This window comes from Thunnus maccoyii, chromosome 12 (assembly GCF_910596095.1).
Source record: "Thunnus maccoyii chromosome 12, fThuMac1.1, whole genome shotgun sequence".
Taxonomy (NCBI): domain Eukaryota; kingdom Metazoa; phylum Chordata; class Actinopteri; order Scombriformes; family Scombridae; genus Thunnus; species Thunnus maccoyii.
The window spans coordinates 5,906,655-5,931,232 of NC_056544.1; the positions used below are offsets into that span (position 1 = coordinate 5,906,655).

At 39.1% G+C, this 24,578-nt stretch overlaps 1 protein-coding gene across 13 annotated transcripts in view; it reads right to left on the reverse strand.

Moving 5' to 3' along the window:
* The window catches only part of ctnnd2b (catenin (cadherin-associated protein), delta 2b), a 178,340-nt gene that overhangs the window by 24,148 nt on the left and 129,614 nt on the right, over nucleotides 1–24,578 (reverse strand). For all 13 annotated transcript variants that reach the window (XM_042428429.1, XM_042428440.1, XM_042428435.1 and 10 more), the window contains 3 exons: nucleotides 23,672–23,804; nucleotides 19,017–19,230; nucleotides 6,229–6,415 (listed from right to left, as the gene is read on the reverse strand). In XM_042428429.1, coding sequence (XP_042284363.1) covers nucleotides 6,229–6,415; nucleotides 19,017–19,230; nucleotides 23,672–23,804 — 534 coding nt within the window. The remainder of the gene's footprint in view (nucleotides 1–6,228; nucleotides 6,416–19,016; nucleotides 19,231–23,671; nucleotides 23,805–24,578) is intronic.

The window sequence follows — 24,578 nt, forward strand, 5'->3', positions numbered from 1 at the left end:
ATGAGTGGAGTGATATGTATTAATAATGCAATTGTTTGTTACTTTCTGACCCTCAGTGGAGTCTCGGTTTTATTAAATTACATGAGCATCATGTTTTAACAGCGTGAATTTTTCAGAGTGTTGACGAGATGCTGTGTTCTAGTCTGCATCTCTCCTGGCATCTTGAACCTTGATGCAAGGTTACGAGCGAGTACGTGCACACACACATACACACACCTGTACTGTGCACCTTGCCACTAAGGACAAAAACAGAAATACCAAACTAACTTGACTGGGACTTTACTACTACTTTATATACTTCATTCTGGCTACTACCTGTTAATGGATTCAATCCAATTAACTTCAGTCATTCTGGCATAATTAATCCCTCTAAAGCGTTTCCGTGCAAGGCAACAGGCCTGCAGATTATCTCTCATTGTGATCTTTTAGTGTGAAAAATCTAAATACTGTGAGAAAAAATAAACCACGCTGTTGGAAAAAAAGGTTATGTGCCTACAAGGGGAGCTTTCAAACAGAACAGAGTTTGATTCATCCGTAGTGTGCTGCTGCTGCTGTGAGAAAAAGTGCACAGACAAAAATGACTCTTTTAGTAGCAACAGGGAGACTGTTGCTTTGTCTTTAATTCTATAATCAAAAGCAGGAATCTGCTGGATGCCTCTGTGTGTGTGTTTGAATTGTGTGCAATGACATTCTGTCTTTTGTTGGAGAGTTCAGAGAAATAATCCAAATATATTCAATAAAACACATTTTCATTTTGTTGTTCTCAAGACCAACTGGTGTACAATAACAATGAGTCACAGTTCATAAACGCTTTTCAATTTGTTCTTCATAACAGCCCAGCTAGGTCTAAATTCCTTATACTACATCATAAATCTGTTAGCGGCTGCTTTTATTTTGACAAAATGACTTCTACTGGTGTTATGAAGGGTCACCTCCAATCAATCACTTTCAATTCATTTTAAGTGTCTCATCTGATTAATGTCCACATGCAAATACCATTTTTGTTAACATTTAGCCACATACACTATATGTGTCTCCGTGAGCCAGATCACAAATCTGGTTGCAATCTCACTTCTACAGTGCTATAGGCAAAAAAGTTTTTATGCTTGGCTGAGGCAGAAAAGTTGGTATATCGATAAAAAGGAAAATGTAATGAAGTGCAATGGAAACAGACTTATGAATAAATCATTAAGCACAGTACATGAAGCATGTGACTTCAATGTCTAATGAAGCTTCCGCTGAAGTGACAAAAACATCAAATCTGTGTGGGGCAATGAGGAGACTGTAACGTTCCTCAAATGAATACATGAAACAAACAGAAATGTCATATTTCCATCATGTTTTCTATGGCAATATTTGAGGATTGACTGGCGCTCTTTTAATTACGTCATCTCCTTTTCCTCTGCAATGGTTTAAAGGACCAGTGTGTGAGATTTATTGGCATGTAGCACTGAGGTTTGCAGATTGCAACCAACTGAATACCCTTCCCCTCCCCCTACCCTTCAAAGCGTGTAGGAGAACCTACAGTGGCTGTGAAACTCATAAAAAAAACATGAAAGGTCCTCTCTAGAGCCAGTGTTTGGTTTGTCCGTTCTGGGCTACTGTAGAAACATAGTAGTGCAACATGGCGGCCTCTGTGGAAGAGGACCCACTCCCTATGTAGATATAAAGGGCTCATTCTAAGGTAACGAAAACATAACGATTCTTATTTTCATGGGATTATACACTAATTAAAACATACTTATGAATATTATATATTCCATTTCTGCCAAGTCCGTTCCACTAGATGCCACTAAATTCTACACACTGCACCTTTAATGGTCCTCGATAAGAGAATTAGTGTCACCAACTGTTTATCTTGACAACCCAACTCCTAATATTCATATAACGGTATTGAATGGATCCACTACTGTTAAAATTTGGGTGGAATCTTAGCTAAAGTAACTCTAGGGAGGAGTATAGATTACATATGCAGCCTGGAGAGATGGATGCATTCACACCTTTTCAACATTTGGCTAGGGCTGGATTTCAATCGGTCTGTAATACTTCTTGCTTGAATTTACAGTTGACTTTTTTTGACATCACATCGCTGTCTGATCCGCCTACTGGTTGCCATTGAATTTGTCTCGCACCGGCAAATTGAGTGCACATATTTCAAATTCAGTCTAGCAGCACAAGTTTCAGCATTCCCTGTTAGTCGAGACGGCAACATATGCACACCCAAGAAACAAGCAATGAGTAAGCAGAGGGAGAAAATGTGTGTGTGTGTGTGTGTGTGTGTGTGAAAGAGAGAGACAGCGAGCCACAGACAGGGCGAGACAGAATAGCGCAAGGGATAAAGGAGGGATAATATGATCGAGAGAGAAGAAATGGAGTAATAGAAGGAGATGGAGTGACTAGACGAGAGAAGAGGGAGAGAAAATGAGAAAGCCAGGAGGATAATGGGTGATGGACAAAGAGAGGGAAAGAGAGAGAGAGAGAAAGAGAGAGAGGGAGAGGGAGAGGGAGAGAGAGAGAGAGCAGGTGGCTTGTGATATACCAAACCTGCCATGAAATATTCAATCTTTAATCAGACTCCCAGCATTCCCTAACGAGGCGTGAGAAAGATGAATTAGCCCTTCGAGTTTGGGGAGCTGATCCACACAAAGCTATCTCCTGCAACACACACACACACACACACATCACGGTACTAAATGTGTGCATTTTCACACATATACAGTATTAGAAGCTACTAAAGCCTTTGTTAGCAGCCGATATCTGCAGTTTATTTTCTCTGAGAGCAGGTAAAATGACATATTGTGGCTGAGATTAACGGGCCACATGTGTAGTTAGACAGAGACAAACAGAGGCAGGCGTACACACACACACACACACACACACAAATAGGGAGCCAGACAACTTTGCAGATAGGAAAAAAAATTCAGTCATGGCAGTGATCCCACTCTATTCTTCCTCCAACTTGTGCTGCACTTTTGCCACATCATTTGTAAACATCAGGTGTTTCAACCATCAAAAATTACAGTAAAGTGAATTGTGTAATTTAAGGAGACATACTTGTTAGATAAATCTATGCAGTTAGAGACAAATACACATATAGACCTTTGATGTTTCACGCTACCCTGTCATTTTTCTGTTTGCAAGACATGTTTTTTTTTTTCTTTTGATTTTGAACCAATATCACATGAAAAATGTCTGGTAACAGCCAACGTGTCTGTGTTAAATAGAAATATTTATGAGTACAGACTCAGCCAGAGACATTTCATCATGCAGTCCTGGTAATACTGAATGAGTTTGGAAAGCATCTCAGCAATACAACTTTCATATACAGGAATACCTAATGATTAGCTATAACTAGTTGTTAAAGCCCTGAAGACTTTTTCTTAATCAGCTTCGTATTATGAGAGATGGAGTCCAAGCTTAATGATGAGACTGACTATTAGACTGAATTGCCATTTCATTTCACTTCCTTTCATTGGCCCGAAATTGTATTCATGGTGGATGATTTGTTGTTGGTGGGGTATTTTGTTTTGTTTTACCCTAACTAATCAGTTGCACATGATTAATCAGTAGTCTGTCCTGCTGATTTAAGAGTTTAAGATTTGAGTTGAGATGACTTTCTTTTTTTTATAAAATATATTAGGTTGTTTGTTTATGTTGCGCAGCACTGTCAAACCTCCTCTACAGTCCTGACAAAGCTAATTAGCTAATTAGCTTAGTAGCTGTTAAACTCCTAAATACCTAATGATGTTATTTCCCAAACTGACTGTTTAATATTTAATGTTATACAGAAATATGTACAATTTGAAATCAAGTTTTCAGAGGCTTTAGTGTTGTCATTTTGTTAGTCAGTGACAAAAAGCAACTGAAATCCTGTGAACATTGTGAACACAGTAGAATTTCTTTAACAACTGGTCCCATCAATCACTGTGCAAGATTAAGTGCAACAATTTCACCACAAGGACAATTTGTCAAGGTGTTAAAGCTTTTCAAATTTGCATTGTTTTTTGAGCATATTAAAGACATATTATTCATGTTCATTTGAAAGCTGAAGTTAATTCTTGATATGAAGATCAAGTGATGTATTTGAAAGCTCAAGAACACTGACTTATATGAAACTTGAAGATTGTTTTCTTTACATTTCAAAAATGATCTTTATCATTTTAAAATTGCAGTGTGTGTAAAAATAAAGATGTGTGAGAATACTGAAAATGTTTTGTGTATGAATGTGTATGAATGATTTGTCAACTAGGTAAAATAAAATGTTCCTGTAGTGGAATCTTCTACAGTGTGATAATCACCTGCATGAGATACTTTTATTGTGTCTATATACCTTTAAGGAAGACAACATTATAAACTGGTTTCTTGGCCATAAAGTACTAGAGCACATTTTTAGATTGAATTATAAGATTTAATACTTCGATACATTGCTTACAGAGTGACTTCCTTTGGATTCTGCAGAAAGGAGAGCACAGGAGGTCTGAAATGAAGGCTAGACTAGCAGTGTCTGTACTGTATGCCTTTAAGGCACATGCCATGGTCCAAAACAATATTATGATGGATTCCTGGAGATGAAATATTAGAAAGCATTTTGAGAGTAAAATTCTAAAAGCTAATACATCTTTACATTGCTATCAGATCTGCGGGGTGTTGTTATTGAATTTTATAGAATGGAGAGCTAAGGAGGACTGCTGTCTCAGCATCACAAATTTCATGCACACACATACACGCACACACACTATGTTCAACAATGGTGCTCAAAAAGCAGATGATATATTGGCCTGTGCAGTTAGTCTGACACATCCACTATCAAGCATGCCTTCATTATTCCCCCTATTCATCCTCTTGTAATTTATATTCATAATTAGGAAGAATGACCCGACTCAATTAAATCCCACAACAAGCACGAAAAGCTAATAATCAGGATATTTACACATCTTTGAGAAGAAGACACTTACGGAGGTCAGTGACTAGTTATGCTGCACTGAACATAATGCAGTCAATCAGTAGCCTGCCGTGGAGCGAAGGTTAGGTTTTTATTAGGTCGTCATAAACATGCTAATATGTAGCTGTTAGCATTATATATAAAACTGCTATAATAAATATTCTAATATTAACAATATATCCAATGACTACATGTTTGTGAAATGAGTCACAAACATGTAGTGACAAACAAAGAATTATCACCTCATGCAGTTCCCCATAGCTCTATGAAGTGTTTAGCGTATCATTTTGGTTTTACTGCCCACAACTTAAATGTTTTGGTTTAGTCTCACGGCTCTCATCAGCATAGTTTCAAGAAGCACAGACAGGCAAAGCTAGCAACTGGATCTGGTTAACATAGTGGAGCAAGAAAGGGAATATTGGGCTTAATCATGTGGCTAGAAACAAAACTTAGAATAAATGTGAATGTTACTTGTATCTAATAGATGTGTAGCTAGGCAAATGTTTGCTAACATATTCTCCATATCCGCTTCATAAGGTGAATAATGTGTTTATAGCTCTGTAAGTGGCCAAAATTGAATCAAGATTTAAAGTAAGAGGTGTTTGGTGAGATGGAGATAAATTACATTTTACCATAATTTATATACTTATATCCTATCTGTTGATGCAGTGGACAATATTCATATACAGCTCAGGATCCCAGCCCTAACTGTGGCAACATTTAAATATACAAGGCAATGTATTTATTTCATTGATAATATATAAATGAATGGAAAATATTTAAGTCAGCACTTTAACTTTACACTCCAACGTGCTGGAGAACAGAGCCAAAACAACAACAACAAAAAAAAAAAATATGTGTCACAGTCCTACTACTTCCAGACTGCACTGTATGACTAGCATCATGTCTCAAGTGAGAAAACAAAAAGCCACAGCAGCTCTAAAGCCAAATGGTGAATCATCTTAAAAGCAGCTAAGTCTGTCAGTTCTCAGTGTGTACAGTGGTAAAAATAACACAGAATACAGTCTAAAAATACACATACTGTTGTGAACAAGGAGACTTATTTCTCTATTTGATTGTGGTGGCTAATAGCACTCTGTGTACAGAAAAAGATCTCTGCAAAGTGGTGTGTAAAATGTAAGTAAATTTCTGCTGAAATAGTAACAATAAACCTTTCATCAATGACTGTATATTTAATATTGAGCTAATTATATTTCATCTAAAAATGATCATTAAAGAATGTGCACAGTTGTAGAGACATGAGAGACACAGACGATGACACTGACCGGAGGCAGCCGGTGGCGTTGCGGAGGACCTGGGAGGAGTGGAGGTGCAGCTTGCGGTCCTCCTGTGTATGGGGTGAGGTGTCCCAGCCCGAGTGGGGGATGATCACAGCGTTGGTCAACACAGCCAGGGCATCCTGGATGATGGGCATCTTCAGGGCGTCACACGATGACAGGTTCCACAAAACACCTGCAGAGGACGGCAGGAAGGCAGGAGGTTAAACCAGCGCATAAACACAAGAGAAGCAGAGGAGGCAGACATGAAGAGAGACAGAAACACAATTGTAAGACTAACAACCATTAAAATGTTTTGTAGGTTTTAGTGAGCAGCTTGATCAAACACACAGCAACACAACTTAAAGATATTTAAAGGCAGCACGTTCGGCACATGCCACAAGGTGGAGGCTTTGCTCTGTGAGGGCGGATTTGGTTTTCTCACCAAATGTCACAACACTGCAACAGACAGGGCAGCGCCCATTCAGGTAAACAAGAACCACCCCGCCATTGTTCATCAGACACAAAAACAGATTGCTATTCTCAAGCGCCTGAGGTGTCTGGATTGAGCCGTTTGCAGCATTGTGAGGTGGAATGACTTTTGTCTGGACCCAAACTGCTTGATCAGAGTCTGCGCAACTTCACAGAGGACAGAAGTCACCAGGGTCTTTCCATGAAAGAGCTATTTTCAATTGTCCATCAGTTAGCCACAGCCCTATCCCACTTGAGGACAATGGGAAATTGTGAATGCGCATCTCAAACAAAACAATATAATGGTTGTGGACCACCAGCAGACGCCACTTAAAGTTCAACTTATTGACTTTGGTCAGGCCCATCATGAGTCTGCTGCTGAACTTGGTTTATGTGTACAGACCACATGGTACAGAGCTCCTGTTGCTACATGATTGATCTGTCATCCTTGCATTATGCTATTTTTTGTTGGGTTGGGGTTTGGAAATGCAAAGATTACCCCAAATTACCCCAAATTCACCCCCAAATCGTACTGGTTTTCAGGAAGTTGCTCTATGCTGTGAAAAAAGGCCTTTGCTGTACAAATTTAAATGTGTACAGATTTGGAAATGTCATAATGATAAAATAATCAGAAGAAACCACAGATGTACACATGCCACAGGTACACAGATACATACACAAATCGAGTTAGCACTCTGCATCTTTAATTACACAACAGTGATGCATTTCAAAGGTTCTTCTAATATTTCAAAATAAAACCTTTAATATATTCCTCCAGGTTGCCACCGTGTTGCTGTAATTAATAAAGAAGAAAAAAAATAAGAGAAGTACTGAAGGAAAAATCACAAAATTCAACTTCACCTCTCTCCTGTTCTTAATCCTCACCTGAATTCAACATACAGTGAGCAGCCAACCAAGAAAATGGAGTTAGTTTTCTCTTGCCTACCAATCACTACTCACTTGTTTTTCCACACACACACACACACACACAAAGACACACACAAACACACACATGCTGGCAACTGAATAGACAAAAGCTCTCTCCCTCTCTGGAGACTCTCTCTCCCACACATGTACATCTGTTTGAGCCTTTCACGAAAAGGACAGAGAGGGTAAGAGGAAAATCATCACTTTTTCTGCAAAACACTTTGATTTCTTGAGTGGTTTTACGTGCACTACAAACGCACACAGATATACACACTCATACGCCCAAACTGTGATAACCTTGAGGATCTACACAACACGTCATAATTCTTGTTGACCTTCCCTTTGCAATGTGTCTACGTCCTAATCTATGTGCCCATATAATTACATGTTTGTGCATTTGAATATGTCCACCCCTGCTCATATCTGCTCATATCTACTTTTCTCCTTTATGGTTGTAATTATAGCTGTAGTAGTGGCAAAACATTCTATCCTCAGATCTGTGTGTGTGTGTGTGTGTGTGTGTGTGTGTTTGGAATAAGGCGTCCTCTCTTTAGCGCCATGTTGTTCACCCTCGGCTGAACAGCGACTGTGTAATTACAGCTTCTGTTATCTGTCTTTGTGGGTTTGTATGAATTTGTTCTTGTGTGTGTGTGTGTGTGTGTGTGTGTGTGTGTGTGTGCATGTGCTGGTGTGCGTGCGCATCTAAGCCCCCTCGACAAATCAGTCTTAGCTCTGTCAGCCGTTTGGCCTTGGTGTATATGGAGTGTTAAGGCGGCAGTGTCTGTTTGTGGTCAGGAGTTTCTAAATGACTAGCTTCTGGCTTCATGACAGTAATTAGCTGGGCCTGTCACGTTAGCAAGAGCATCTTCTCTCTGTCTCATCTTATCTCCTGCTCAAGAGGGCAAAGAAGCATGCTGGGTTTTTTGATAACCTTGACATTCCATTTGACACGTAATAATTCTAGCTGCACCTTAATGTCCAAGTCTATGAGTCAACGAATGTAGGAGGGTTTTTTTCTTTGTGAGGAAAAAGTTTTTCCAGTTTTTCCAGCACAGTATTTCCACATAAATATTCTAGTGTGAAGTAATGTTATTATCAGTCAACATCAGGTTCCTGGTCAGCTCGCTCTCATTGGCTATTGTGGGTTTCAAACATGTTTGATATTTAGGATTCAGAATCGTAACAGTGCTAACGCAAGCTAGTGCTGCAAGCTAATTCATCGTGTTGCCATAATTGAACAAGCTTTTCTACTGTCCACCTGGCTTAGAAAACAAAAGTCCTATTCGTTCTGTTGGCAGCCATTTTTCTGTTCTACACAAGTACGCAACATCCGGTTCCTGGTCAGCTCGCTCCCATTGGCTAATGTGGCTTTCTGCTCAATATTCCATTATTCTTCCTTTCACACTACAGGATTTCAAGTTGTAAATATCAATCATGTTTGATATTTAGGATTCAAAATCAGGGAGACTCCGATCCAGTCGGTAACATTAAGTTTATGTCTGTAAACCCCTCACACTACAGGATCATTTGTTCAGACCAGCCTCAAATCAGGGACACTCCTGCAATTGTTGGGAAGGGCGAATCGGACCCAAAATCTGTCCAATTATCATCTAGTGTGGGGCCAACATAAGCTGGGTTTAAGTGTGTGAAGCCAGAGGACAGTGTTGTTGCTCAGTAAAAAGCTGTAATGCATAAGCTAACAGCTTGTTAAACTATCATTTCTGTTTCTATTTGTTTCTACATGCATTGAGTACAACATGCAAATACATTTTTTATGGAGCTAGCTTATACTCCACTTTCATGGAGCTAGGTTAGCCCTTTCTTCCTGCTTCCAGCCTCTTAGCTAACGGTAAACTAGGCTAAATATGTCACAGATGTATTGTAAGTAGACATATGCAGAGATCAAATTGAAGTTAATCTCCTCTTTAGCTGCTTTTTCTTTTTCCAAACAGATTGACTATTGCCATTCAAATATGATGTTAAAAGGCTGGTTCAACCAAGTATATTTTTTGCCCCTATAGTTTTTGAGATATTAATCTTTTGAAAATCAAACATTTTAGTGTATCAAAGAGATGTTACATTTTTGAAAATTCTCTTTCCAAAAACAGTGTCTCTGTAACTTTGGGTAATTTACAGACCTTCCTGTCAAGGCTGTACAGAAACTATTAAAAAAAAAAAAAAAGTTGTTCCAATGAAAACTGTTCACAGTGAGGTTAAATATCCTGAATAACATTGCTTCTTCACCCAGAAAGCTGATACCCTTTTTTTAAAAATGCAATTGTATATGGAACACCACAAGTGAGAAAACAAAATGGTGGTCCATCCATAACAGTGAAACACTGGTTTACTCCATAACAGACACTGAGATGAAAATAATGATCCTGCAAAAGCTGAATAAATTCACTGAATAATACATTTAACGTCCTGTGGCAAAATTGTTGGAGAACAGCATGCAAATTTCCTGTGTTACAAAACTCTTTTTGACATAATAGGTTTATCTTGTAAACATGTATGCCCCTTTCCATTTGTTAACCACACATTAAATCAGCACAATCAGAAAAAAAAAATGGCATGAACAAATGAATGAATTTTGCAATGAAAGAATATAACTATTCATTTTTACCTTCTGTAACTAAGTGGCATCTAAAATCATTTTTATTACTGTTGTTTTCAGTAGTGGTCCCCAGAGTAAACGTGCTCTAAGGAAAATATGTGTGTAATTAAATAGCACAATTCTCACAAAAATAATTAATCTCTGGCAGAGGAGGATGTGCGTGTTATTCATCTTTTCTTATTTTAAAAGTCAATTAAAAAGCACTATGGTTTACTAAATAATATCCATATATTGCATATTGGAAAATGTAATGCACGAAACATGATGTCATGCTGCAGCTGCAAAAAAAAAAAAAAAAAAAGGATGATTTTTTTATCATCTTGAGTAACGTCAGCTGTTTGCCAGCCTCACTTCTTGCTGTGCACAGTATGACATCATCTCCCTGAGGTGAAAGGCAGTGGGATTTTATCTTTGATCTGAAACACACGCTCACAAACACAGAAAACTGTCTCACACACACTAAATAAACACTAAATTTACACTGAGTCACATGAATGCATGCTAACACACATGAAGAAACAGGCATGCACAAACACACCAGCATCCAAGCTGTAAGTACACACACACACACACACACACACACAGCCGTGAGTGTATGACAGATGAAGGAGGTTAATTGCCTCAGCCTTACATCATGAATGGCAGCAGGAGGTTATGAATGCACTGTTACAGGGAGGGGAAATGAACATGTTGGCTATCTTTCTTTGTCTCTGAAGCCATTTCCCATCTCTCATTTGCACCATCTTTTCAATCCCCTGTCATATTTCTCTCTTCTGCAACATCGCATCACATCTCTTTGTTAGCCTCTTGATCTCTTGATTTTTTTTTTTTGCTTCTCATCTCTCCTGATGTATCTTTGACTATTTTTGGACTCCTGACCTTGTGTGAACCACTTTAAATCTGAGACCTTCAGAAAAGACATTTGAAGATAATGAGTGTTTTTTTTTGTTTGTTGGTTTTCGTTTCACTCGTTGAAAGGTGTCGACAGGCTTTAACTGGTTAGGGGTTAGAGGGATAGAGCAGGCTGTGATAGGTAACTGTAGATAATGTGTATGCCTCCCAAATCTCAAAAGCGTCTTGTGTGGATCTGAGCTTTAACAAGCTGATTGGTTGATCCAACTAATGCCAGGAGGTGGATTTGTAATGGAAAGGAAAAAAAATAGTTAGAATCAGAATCTGTACAAAAGAAACAGCCATGCGAATGTCTCTAAACGACCTTCGTCCATTTTCCATCCAAACACATTTCAGCCTTTTCTGTGTCTTTGTGTGTTCACCGTTCAGACAGCTGATAAACTAGAACTACTGTAGACCTACAGTTACTGTATGTCACAACAACAAGAAATCATTGGTGTAAGCACCTTGGGGAGCTGCTTTTATTCTAGTTACTTCCAGCATCTTTTAAAAGCCCACACTGATGGTTTGACCTTGAGAACAGCAGGGTGCCTTTGTGGTAACAGAGACCGCCCTCCTATGACAGGCACTGTGAACACCCCCTGCTGTTTGGTTGGGTCTGCAGAGGGCTGATGTTGAGTCCTTTTAACTACTTAATGGACAAGTCAGTTGTCACCTGTTATAATTGCTGTCATCTTTTGGCTGAAACAAAATGTAGAATACAGTTGAGGGAGCTCTCAAGATCACTAGCGTCACGCTGAGCCAGCTGCCTGGCAGCTGAATGTGTTTGACCTCACATTTTATCTCCTCAGATGACACAGTTATGACATTTTGTAATCAGTGTGAGCAGCGAGCAGCTACATGAAGCAGTGTTTTTATTTAAATTCTTATTGTTATCATATAGATATGTCTTACATAATCAGATGCAGTATGGTTACATTACTGACATGATGATTTAAAGTAGAACTTCTTATTGTCAGAATAAATATATTTTACAGCCTATTGGTTCATTCTATGCTCAGGAAATGGGGGGGAAACATTGTTAAAGTTCCCTCCACTCAAAAATATGTTTGTGTTCTTGTTCCTACAGTTGGATGTTTAAGTTTCACTGTATGGAATGATGTACTATGTGCTGAGTTTGACACTAGAAGGCTGTTTTCACATTCATCTGCTGAAAATGGAAAGTTTTTCTGTGCTCATCGAAAATATAATTTTTGAGGGGGGGGTCCATGAGCATGATTTGTGACATCACAACTGGACCAGGAGCCAATCCTGGTCCAGTAAGCAACTTACAAGTGTGATGTGAAAACTTGAAGCCTCTAGTGCCCAAACACTGAGAATGGACTTTACAGTGAAGTAGGAGACATCTTGAGTACATCAGTTAAACTTTTAAAATGAACAATATTTGCATATTCATAGATTTAGTGTATGTTTTTATAACGGGGGAAATATCAATCACAGTTTAATTGCTTTTTCCACACCTGCCTGTAGCTATTTGTTAATGAGTCTCGGCCATAATGTGGAATGATGTTTACTCAGTTTGGGTCCTTTAATGACATTGTCACTAAACACAGGAAACAGTGTAGCTAAGCAGATTGTATACAAGACCATTTCAAGGTCAAGTAGACTTACACCATACTGTTATGTGTTACACAACACAATAATAAACCAGCCTTATTGAATTCTAAGGCTACTGTACACACATTTGAAGCTAATGTTATATGCCTGCACTACAATGGGATCCAATCTGCTGTTAATGGATGGGAATGTTATTTACCTGCAATTATGAAACTGGTTGAGCCTTAAAACGTTTTAGTGAGAAACTGCAATTAAAATCTTGTTTTAATAACTGAAAAGTTAATGAGTACATTTTAACTCACGGGAATACAGCTGCTGTATGTTTGTATAATTAACTTTGGTTTTGTGGCATCTTTGTGTACTCCAAAGCCTGATATTTTCTCTTTAGTTTTTGCTTTCTTGGACTGCGCCATGGTTTTTAATTTATGTATATCGTTTGATTACAGATTTTTTAGCCTGTTTCTCATGACCAGTGTTGTCAGTCTAAGCTTAGAATGTCAACCTTACCTCTCATCTGGCTGCACCGTTTGGGTGCTACATGTTGCTTTTTTAATGAAACTAATAATTCCTCAGCCTGAAGCTGTGAGAGTTGATAAAGAAAAACCTGCTGCATTATTTTCTTGCACACATTCTAAACTGTTTTAATCCACAACTTTGATTCCAGTTTCGTGTTTAATCTGAGTTTGCTTTACTCTTCCAGGCTGTCAGACTCTGTCTGTTTGCCTTGCCTAAACTGGATGAGCATTGTGACTGGATTGCATCCAAACTACGCATACTTCCCATCACAGTGTGAGCCTGACAACTTCCATATCTGGTTCTGAGGAGCTGACACCAACGTGAGCAATCCTGGCCTGTCACTTAAAATGATGTGTGCTGCTGTGACTGGATGAAAAAATTGCATTGTAATGACAAGTGGAACCACAGCTACTGACAGCATGTGCATTTTAAAAGTGAATAAAGAAGTTAAAGACAGCGCAGCTCTCTGTGAGTCAGAGAGGGCAGATATCATGGCTTTGGCATTTCTCAGTAGCTCACTTAACCTCTCCTCTTCACAAACACCTTCGCACCTGGACTGAATGGGACTCATGGGTAAAGAATCAATATGAACCAACCCATATAAACCCTTGAGTCAACAAAGCTAAATACTCACCAAAACTGGACTGCATTTGGCAGAACTGTACAGCAGCAATTGCTTTTAATGCATGACACATAAAAAGCTACCAAAAGTTATCTTTTTCCTCATTTCTATTTCTACTATTAAACAGCAAATTATACTTCCCACATCTGCACAGATGTGAGGGTCTGTAAATTTCATCATCCGCCCATGTCTGCAACAGTTTGTATAGATCGTCCATATGCAGCTCTGCTCAGCTAAGCAGTTGGTTTTACAGCCCGTAACTTTTTGGTTCAGTCTCACTGTTCTCATTAACCTTTTTTTTTTAGGGCAGTTTTCAGGGAAAAAGCTCAGATGAACCCACGAAACACTACATGCCCAGCACCAAAAGACAGATAGACAAAGCTAGCTACTAGCTGGTGAACATAGTGGAGTATTTAGCAGCTAAAGAGCCATTTATTTCCCTCAGGAGTTGGTGTGGGGCAAAACTGAGTTAAAAGGTGAAAAACAGAGTGAAATACAGTTAAGCAACTTGTCATAACATCTCACTTCTTCCAATTGGCAAAGTTAATTGGCATTATAAATTGCTAATGCAGAATCAAATATGAATGTTATTGGGAACAGACAGGTCTGACGTGACGGACAGTGGTCTCAACAGCAGAGTGATCTCTCAGTTGAGATTGCTCTGACCACAGGCTACAGGAATCCAGGAGAGCCACGCAATGTGCTGGGGTTTCCCACAAAGACATGCTACACTATCCTTTCTGTAGAGAGAACCTGCTCAACTTAGAAATCTGTCCCTTCATGTGCGGCATTTAGCCAGTCATTTGCCCAAAATGGTGCCCAAAGCATTGAAACGCTTCAAAGGTTTTTGGTTTGCTTCACACATAGTGATCCTTTATTTTTCTACGATCTTGTTTTATCTTTTTAAATTTTTAGTCCTTGACTGCTTGCCTGTGTGCTTCCCTTATTTATTTAACTACTGACTCCAGCTCTCTCTGAAAGGTCTCTTCTCCCCAAATAATTATACAGACTTGGACATCACTTTTTGTCCAACAAGAGATCTTTCATTGTTTTTCTTTTTTTAAGTACTGGTTGTCCTGGCTGATACAGAGGCAGTAGTAAAAGTGAATTAAACTGTGGTGTTTGTTATAGTCGTCTTTGCTGAGATTGACAGCGCTACCAACAATCCCTGAATCTTGCATGTTGTGTTGCCTACTGAACAGTGCCAAAATCAACCTTGAAGCAGGTGGAGAACAGTGGAAATAAAATCACAACCTGTGACGATGGCTACAAAAACCGTTATGAAAAAATATTTTTCAAAAATCAAGTTTGATAAAATTCGACCCAACACGTAATTTGCGCAAATTCATTTGCATGCAATACACATAGCCTAATTAACTTGTGGTGCCTTCACTGCCTCACTTGAGCAGCAAGCTAACGTTAGTTGCATTTTACACAGTCAGCAAACAACAAAGACTGCAAAGCATCCAAAATTCTTGGTGAATTATTTGTTCACTGGTTTTCTCCAATTTAGCATTAGCAAAGAGAAAACAATAGACTTGTTGACAACGGGTCAAACGGCATTTTAGGACGCTTCCTGCTGGAGTCCTGCAGTAGCCTGTTGTACTTACTGTATACACTGAGAATTGTGAATTTAAACAGATCATTACAGATCAAATTTATATTTTTTTCCCTGCATTTGAACTTGGATTTTGACTAAAATGTGTAAGCCCTAAAGACTGATTTTGTTAAATTCCTGAAACACAAATGTCCAAGTAATATGTGGTGCATCTAATCTGCAGAGGTAAAGGGAATTTCTGCTCTTTTAAACCAGCGTTATTCCTTCCAAATAATCATCTTCTTTCTGAACAGCGAAGATATCCGGAGAGGGTAATACTGAGCGAGAGAAAAAAGAGAGGGAGAGACTGAAGAGCAGAGGGCAACAGCTTTGTTTGTGACTTTTTGTGCCATCATGAAAATTGTATGCTTATAGTGCGCGTGTAGCTGAATCTGTGGCTAGCAAGACAGGTAGCATGCCTACCCACTTTGATCCTGATTCAAAATGCTCACCAGAGGCGGAGGCGATATAGAGAAAGAGTGGAAAAAGAGAGACAGAAAAAGGCAAAGAGGACAGGAGAGAGGCAGGAAGAGAAGGGTAGACCAATTACGAAAACCCAACCTCAGAGGGATAAGAGAGAGCGAGAGAGGCTGAGAAACAGAGAGAGAGAGAGAGCGTTATTTCCTCTGGGTCTTTGAGAGAGAGAGAGGGGAGAGGAGAGCACGGTCTGTCTGCGTCCGGTCGGTCGTTCAGCTGATTAATTTGTGACAGGAGGGATTTCTGTGCTCCGTGCCTTGAATTGCTGCTCTAATTTATATGGTAATCTTCTTTAAGACTCTAGCAGCATACAAAAAACCTTTTATTTTCCCCCTCTGTTGAGCCTAAGCCCTTCTATACTCACTACACACATATAAATATACATAACGTATAGATGCACTGAGCACACATGGGTCATACTTTGCCAAATGTGATTGTATGTGGGAAATACGAGGACACCTCTCAATTTCACTGTCCTGATAAGATTTTCCAGTGCCGGGAAAACGTTCAGTTTGTGTTAGTATTCATTACCATGAATAACATTGAAAATTTTTGTCCCTCAACAGAATCTGTCATGTCACCCTGATGTGATGTACAACTGTAAATAATTAAAAGAGAGAGGATAAAAGCTCAAGGGCAGGTTTTGCGGGATAGGGAGATGGTTTGGTTTAGGACAGTTTGCAATAATGGAAAATAATTTTGGACGGCTGAGTTGGACACTTAGCTGTTGGTCGTGGGAGGGCTAAAAAATACTGGTCATTGACAATGTAGCAATAGAGTATATTCTCATCCATTCAATTTTGGTTTAATTACCTTAACAACTAAACTGTGGCTGACATCACGCGTTGATATTTGTTTGCTTTTTCGGGCAATTCCATATCATTTAATTGTAATTACTACTTGGATGGCGCAAAACAACACTACTGCCAAGAATGTTGATATTTGTATGCCTCTGCAAAACCCTGAATATGTTCAATGACCATGTTTTTTAAACATCTAATACCAATGATTTTAAAATGATCACGTTCCACAAAATCTGCTCATGGCAACTACAGTATGGTTGAATTATTGTTAGGAAAAGATTGTGTTTATAGCAAATAAACTATTGTTAAGGTTAGGGTTAGGCAACTAAACAATTGCTTAAGGTTAGGGATAAAAAAAGTTAATGTTAATTGTAGGTCTGTAATGGGACACAAACACACCCATCCACTGCCCCAACCTCTACATACTTACATTCCACCACACTACATAAAAGGCAATCACCCATATGGATGTAATTCCTAAGGATAGTGGGCTGTGGAAACTGGTAAATGCAGTATAATAACTCTTATATGATGTGAATGTAGCATAAACCCAGTAAAGCTGAAAACACCTCATGAAACCAACAAAGACACCAATGTAAAGTGTCTTTGTGCATCTCGAAGAGTGCTCTACAAATAAAATGTATTATTATTTCCACCAATATACACACATATTCTTTTAAAATGGAAAGTCAGAAAGGACCAGGAAACCCTTGAAATCCCACAATAACTGGAACTTTTGCAAAAATAGTTTGTCTTCATCATTCATGCTGCAGTTTGTGCAGAAAAGGCAAAGACATTGAAAACCAAATAGTGGATGTAGAGACATGGGCAACAAGGACTGCAAAGGGAGAGCTGGAGAACACTCTTTTACCCATGGCTCATCATTTGCATGTCAACGGTGGTGATTCTGGATGTTAATATCAAGCATATTTAATACAGTCTCCATAGCAACTGAGAAAACTCCATCCATAAAGTGTGTTCTCGCCTGAATCCAGTGTACTGATCATTGTCTAGTATGCAGGGGTTCTAGGGGACTGAACTGTTCTAGAAAATGAAAATAGCAAGATCTTAGGTTCAGACGTGTCAGGCCTTGAACTCACATGTTGCTTACAGGCATACAGCAGAGATGTTTCCCACGAGTGTGGGCGCTGGTAAGAGAAATCCATTTTTCTCATTTGGCTCCTGGATTGGAATAAACACCCCAGGGATTCTGGACATAGATCAGTTTGAAAATTGAGTGGTATTCCTCTTTTAGCTCTGTCGTCTCTCTAGAGGTGAAAGTCCTCGTGGCTGTTATCATGGCTGTCTGTGGAAATGTCAGTTGGAATGGGAATACCAGGACGTATACAGTAAAAGCTGTGAAAAACACTACTAGAAGCATCGCTGGTAATCCTTTAATCCTTTCAGCATGGACTTTACAACCCAGACCTCAGTGGGTTTAGAACCTCAAACTGATCAATCCTGAATACATTTTTTATGATGTAGATGATATTTGTGTTAACCGACACAAAATACAAACCTGCTGTGGATACAAATGCAGGGTAACCCTTTATACAGATGCTCAGTTTGACAAGTCAACAGCACTTGATGAGTGCTGAGAACCAGGCAGGTGGTAAACAATTCTCTCCTATGTGTGTGTGTGTGTGTGTGTGTCAGAGAGAGTGTGTGAAGCTCTCTATATTTGTACTAAAGCGTAAATGGGAAAGTGCGTGTACAGAACGGTGTTTTTCAAGTGATGGGTGATTGTAGCTCATCTACCGCAAATGTGTGTGGTTGTGCATGAGAGGGATTGTGTGTGTGTGTGTGCGTATGTGTATGTGTGTGTTTATGCATGTGTGCATATGTGTTTAAGTACATGAATATAAAGGGGTGGCATCTGTGCATTTTGGGGTGTGTATCTACACCTTAGGGTTGAAGGTTTTCCTGTGATTTGAACTAACTTCCTAATTTCTGGGAAAACCAGGATTTCTCACCGTAAATTAAGTTTGAGCAATCTTTTACACTCGATGCTCCATCTGTTGAACCCTGCTTTGCACTCTAATATGAAGATAGAGGCCTTTTACTTAAACAACTGCTTTGCATGTTTGTTACAACCTCTAATGTCTAGGGGAACTAAAGTCAGTGGACGTAACAATGTTTGATCACAGATTTCATGGCTGGAGTTAGTGCATTCAGTTAGTGCAAAAGCAACACACATGCAAGGTTCCCACAGATATTTCCCAGGAAAAGTGAGCAGTTTCTAGGAAACACCAGGAATTCAATCCCTGATTTTCAACCCTATTGCCCAACTGTGTGTTTTACCTGTGAGGAGTTCTCGGATCTCCACATCTGTGGTCTTCCGGAGCAGCCGGACCAGAGCTGGTATGCCTCCGCAGTTCTTCAGGGCGATCTTGTTGTCGTCGTTGGCTTTGCCGTACACCAGGTTCCTCAGAGCTCCGCAGGCACTGCGGTGGACGTCGGTCATCCGGTGGTCCAATAAGTCAACCAGAAGTTGGATGCCACCCTGCCGCCGGATCTGAGGACAGAGGAAGATGCAAGGAATCAAGGGAAAATTCAAGAATAAATGGTGGTGTTTCTGTTCTTTAAACATGTACCAACTGTTTCCCACAATATCCCTGGAGTTTACATACAGTATAGCTGAAGATATGGATGGTTTAGACAAAAAGAAAAATTTCTCACTTTGATGCTGAGGTGGAAGAAAACCACATTTTATCCTTACATTTCCTATATTCATGTCTACTTTTTCAACACTGAAAAATAAATAGGGTGCAGTGCTTACTGTGGCACTAGGGCAAGATGTATTTAAATGCCAGACACTACACTTTCTCTCCCATCACCCCTCGGTATGTCTGCAGCCCTCCCTGCTCCCTCCTCTGTCTAGACAAAAAGAAAATGTAGGGCAGACTGCCTGCTCTCTATAAAACAAAAGAATAATCTTAGCAGACGAGACTGTTTAGACACAATGCAGATAGAAAATGATCTTGTGTCTTTGGTGCTCCATAGAGGTGCATCAACATGAAACCTTTTTAATGGTGAAAATCTTAAACTGGACACTTGCTGTTTAGAAAATGAACAGTTATGTTATTTCCTTAAGTAACAGGGCTAGTCATGAGTGTGTTATAGTTAAAAAAAAATCCCCCCCAAAACACTAATGTGACCCAATTAAAATTCAATTAAATTAAATCAAAACACCCAAACATTACAATCAGCAGCATAATTTGTTCTATCTGACTTGACAAGGTGCTAAAATGGGAATTCAGCTCAGTAAGGGCTGCACCTAATGACCTAATGATTATTCTATTGATTATTTGTCGTTGTTTTCAATTAACTAAATAATCGCTTATAAGTGCAAATAAGGGCAAATGGACATCATAAGTTTCCAGAATCCAAGGAATCGTCTTCCAATTGCTTATTTTGTGAGAAAAATGGTAAAAAAAACCAAAAACAGACAAACAAAAAACTGTGATTCATTTAATAATGATATGAAATAAGAGAGAACAGTAAAGGCTGGAATCTACATATGTTTTTATGTGGTAAATGAATTCAAACTATTAATCGATTATTAAAATTGTTGTCAATCATTTTACTTTCTTTCTCTCTTTCTTGTCTAATGTATCTAATCAGGCACAGAAGAAAAAGGTCCTCATAGTGCATCTGGTGCTGACAGACTGAGCTGAGCAGAGCAGGCCATATCCCTAAGCATCCAGTCTATTATTTCATCATTCAGGCTTTTCTCTCAAGGGCAAAAAACAATTTGGCCTGTGGGTTATAGTTTTGGCAGCTCTACTCTAAATACTGCCATAGTTCATTCTTTAATACAATCTCAACATCAGTCATCTTCCTCATCCTTCCCTCTCTCACTCTATTTTTTTTTTAATGCCTATTGGCTGATTGCTGCTTGAAGAACTTTGTTTGCCCTGAAATCCATCGTCTCCATGGGGATTAATAAAGTTGAATTGAGCTGAATTGAGTTGACATTGAAGAGACAGACGTTTTCTCCGGGACACTGAGTGATGGCGGCTCTAAAGGACAGGAGGATAGACTGTAGGAACGGGGCTATATTCAGAGTTGGGTTAAGTGTGCGTAATGAGGAGTTAATACCATCTAATATAGAGTTTGGTGGCGCTCAGACAGCTGCACACATGGGACGGCGTTTCCCCTGAATAAAGACATGTCTCGAATCTTTCACTATTCAGGCAATATGACACACGCAGACGTCCATCTTTGTAGAGGGTAGGCTCAGCTGATTTTGATGTCTGTGTGTTCTGGTTTGACAGAGTCATGATCTTGAGATTAAGGGGTACAAATTTTGATGCAAAATTGCATTCCTCAGGCGCAGTCCTCACAATTTTGCACAGACACCTGCAAACCTTTGTCATTAAGTAATTGCAGCTGGTGCGAAAAATTGTGCAGGGTCAAAGTTGAGCCAAAAAAAGACAAGAATAACAAGGAAGCACATGGAAACAAGGCTAGGTCAAAACCTAGTATATGGCTCGACTGTGTATAGGGGTGTGAAATTGTGGCTAATTTGAAAGAGAACCTATTTTAATTGTAATTATAACTATTCTAATTATCTGTTAACTCCCCCTGCTTTCATCTGTTTCTATCTGCGAATGTCTCTCGTTTTTCTAAGACTCACTCTGCATTGAGTGTTGAGTCAGAGTGATTGTTATTTGGGGTGCTTTAACTGTGCGTTCTCCCTCATGCCTCTCGGTGCACGGAGAGCTGTTTTCCCACTCCCACTCTGCTCTATTCTGGACTGTTACAGTGTGTAACCAGATTTTTGATTTGAAAGAGAAATTATGATGAAGCAAATGACACTCAGTGAAAGTAAATGGTAGAGTTTGTTAATTATTCAGTATGGTCAAGCCCAGTCAATTTTATTTGTATAGCGCCAAATCACAACAGAGGTTATCTCAAGGCTACTGACTGACAAATAATAATAATAGTAAAGGCTATGGCCATTATTTGTGTGTTTACAGCAGTTAATTATCGACATGTCAACTAAGTTAATACAGTCTCGCCGAAATTACCGGATTTTATTACCAGAGTTTTGGGAACCAAATTTGGCCACATTGTTCATACAAGCTAGAGCACAGTCATGTAACATTAACTTCAAACATGTCAACTAATGTTAATGCAGTCTCACAGAAATGACCAGAGTTTATTACCAGTGTTTTGAGTTGTAGAACATTATATTAACTTCAATCTCTGGTAAATGTCCACTAATGAAGCATTTCACTTACCTTGGAGAGATAAGACAAAAAATTCATTGGTCTGGTCATGTATTCAAAAGTCTTTAGTCTTCAGTAGTATCCAAGAGCAGCAAAATAATCTGTTAGCATGCGATACATTTGGAATGAGCTGCAGTCAATGAGTGAAAGTGCTGTAAAAGCCCTCCGAGGACCTAGAAAACTTTGCACTGATTAATTTTGAAAGAGCAACGGCCAAACTCCAACACTCGTCGACCGAACCGATGGTATAACTTCATCACTCAGTCAGTCAGTCAAGGACAGACGTGTTTATAACACAGTTGCCAAGTCCATTTATTATAAACGACTTTGGGCTTGTTTTTCTGTAAAGTTGCAGTTTTTTGAGCTTGTTTTTAAGTGCAGTTGTTTGCCTGAGCTCCATCTAAGCTATCAAATACTGCTGCCTGCTCTCTCAACGACACATGTACTAGCTGACATTAAAATCCTTGTGTACTACAGAGGAACAGAGCTGATGACAAGACAAGGAGGACAAAGATAACAGACAAGTTTTTTTCCATACATTAATTGAGATGAGTCAAAGGCCCAGTATGTGTTATTTTTAAATGATTGTTTGAAAAACAGGCCAACAAGAAATTTTTTGTTTTGCTTTCACTGATATAATTACTTGGCCAGTTTGTTATATGCAACTTCTTAAATTTCATTTTCATCCATTAATTCATTCATCCCTCATTTTTTGTTGACCAGTTGGTTTTGTTCAACTTATTTAGAGATAAAAAGAAAAATGTGAGATTACAAGCTACAGTATTTTAGAAATGGTTGCTTATGAAATGCAAAATAAATTCATACATATATATATATATATATATATATATATATATAAATTGATCAAGTGGCCTCTCTCTCTCACATTGTGGAAGGTAAGGATGCCTATTGTGGTCCAGCCAAAAGGTAACAATATATGTGCTGTACGATATCAGTGCTTTTTTTCACTTGAAGAGTACTTGTTGTAGATTTGTCCATCACAGAGTCCTTTACAGTGTCAGAGAGCGATGGTAAATCCTGCCAGGCTGAGAGAGACTTCCTCAATTACTTGTTGTGCACAATGCCCACACAGCTGCAGAGGAGCTGGCAGGAGGTTTGACACAGTCACCATGCTGAGTGGTTGGTTCTAAGAGTGCTACTGACTGGCTAACTAACACACTGTAATGCAAGACTGATGATACAAACACAGACACTATGTTACAAGAATATTACAGAGATTGATCTTGCTGGTGGAGCAAATGACAAAACAAACACATGAAGCACTGTGGAAATGTTGTTGTATTGTTTCCACGACTGTACACTCTTGCCCACTCAGGCTAACTTAATTAATCCCCTTGATCTCCTGGAATTTTGCTTGTGGTGCTCAAAGCACTAAAAAAAAACTCTCTTGAAAAACTCAACAGCAGCATACCTTTTCAGAGACAATGTTCAGTGGAACTCTCAAAACCTCTGCAAATAAATCAATTATTTCTGCTTAATAGAGGAAAAGTGGGATTGTTTTGTGTGTGTTCTGATTTAACCCACTCTTAACTGTAAGTCTGCAACTCTTAATAAGAGCTAAAGTATGCATGTGCGTGTGTGCGTGCCTGCGTGTGCATAAATTTAAGCAACAGGGTGTTGGAGTGCAGGGGGTGACTCAAGCAGAGTGTAAGGTTCAATCCTCCATATCTAAAAGTCCTCTCTGTAGGCAGAGATCAATACCTCAGACTTGATCTTGTTGTCTCCAAAGCAGAGGTGCTGGAGGTAGGCAGCAGCATTGGACTGGACTGATGGGAACTGATGCTGCAACATCTGGATCACCTCTGGCAGCTCTGGATCCCTCCAGCCAAACTCCCTGCAGAGATGCACACAGAGAAAACGTGGTATGTTTTGATGTGTGCAGAGATAGAGATGGAGATGTGTGTGTGTGTGTGTGTGTGTGTGTGTGTGTGTGTGTGTGTGTGTGTGTGTGTGTGTGTGTGCATGTGTGTAGCTAAACCTGTCACTACTCAGCTTGCCTCCCTACTGTGACCCTGATTTAAAATGCTCTCCTGAGAAAAAGAAAGAGAGAAATGGAGATTGGAGATGAATCAAAAGAAAGACAGCAATGCATATTAAATACACAGATTTGTACATTTACTGCTTTATGTTCCATTTAAATCATATTCAACTACAATAACTGTTCATTTAGTGTGACAATCAGCACTAAAATAAAAAACCATAAGTGTAATCTTGTGTTTACTATCTGTCAGTAGGTGGAGGTTTAATATTATGACTGCACTAATTATTACTTTATTACAACTACCTGCCAGTTTATATTTAATATGATGGATCTGTTCCCACATTGGTCCTCATATTTGACCCTTTATTACATTGCCACATAATGCTCACCATGAAGTTATACAACATCAAACACTGGAAAATTATTAGTCATTCTAATGTCAAACATTAATTAATACAATTGTATTGGTGATGACCAATGACCAATGTCTTGGTGATGACACTAAGACAAACAATGAGTCATCTACAAATCTTAGATCAGTGCATGAATAGAAAATAATAATAAAAAAACTTTCCTCTATAAAAGGGATTAGCCAGCCTAGCTTGATGACAAACAGAGCGAAATGTT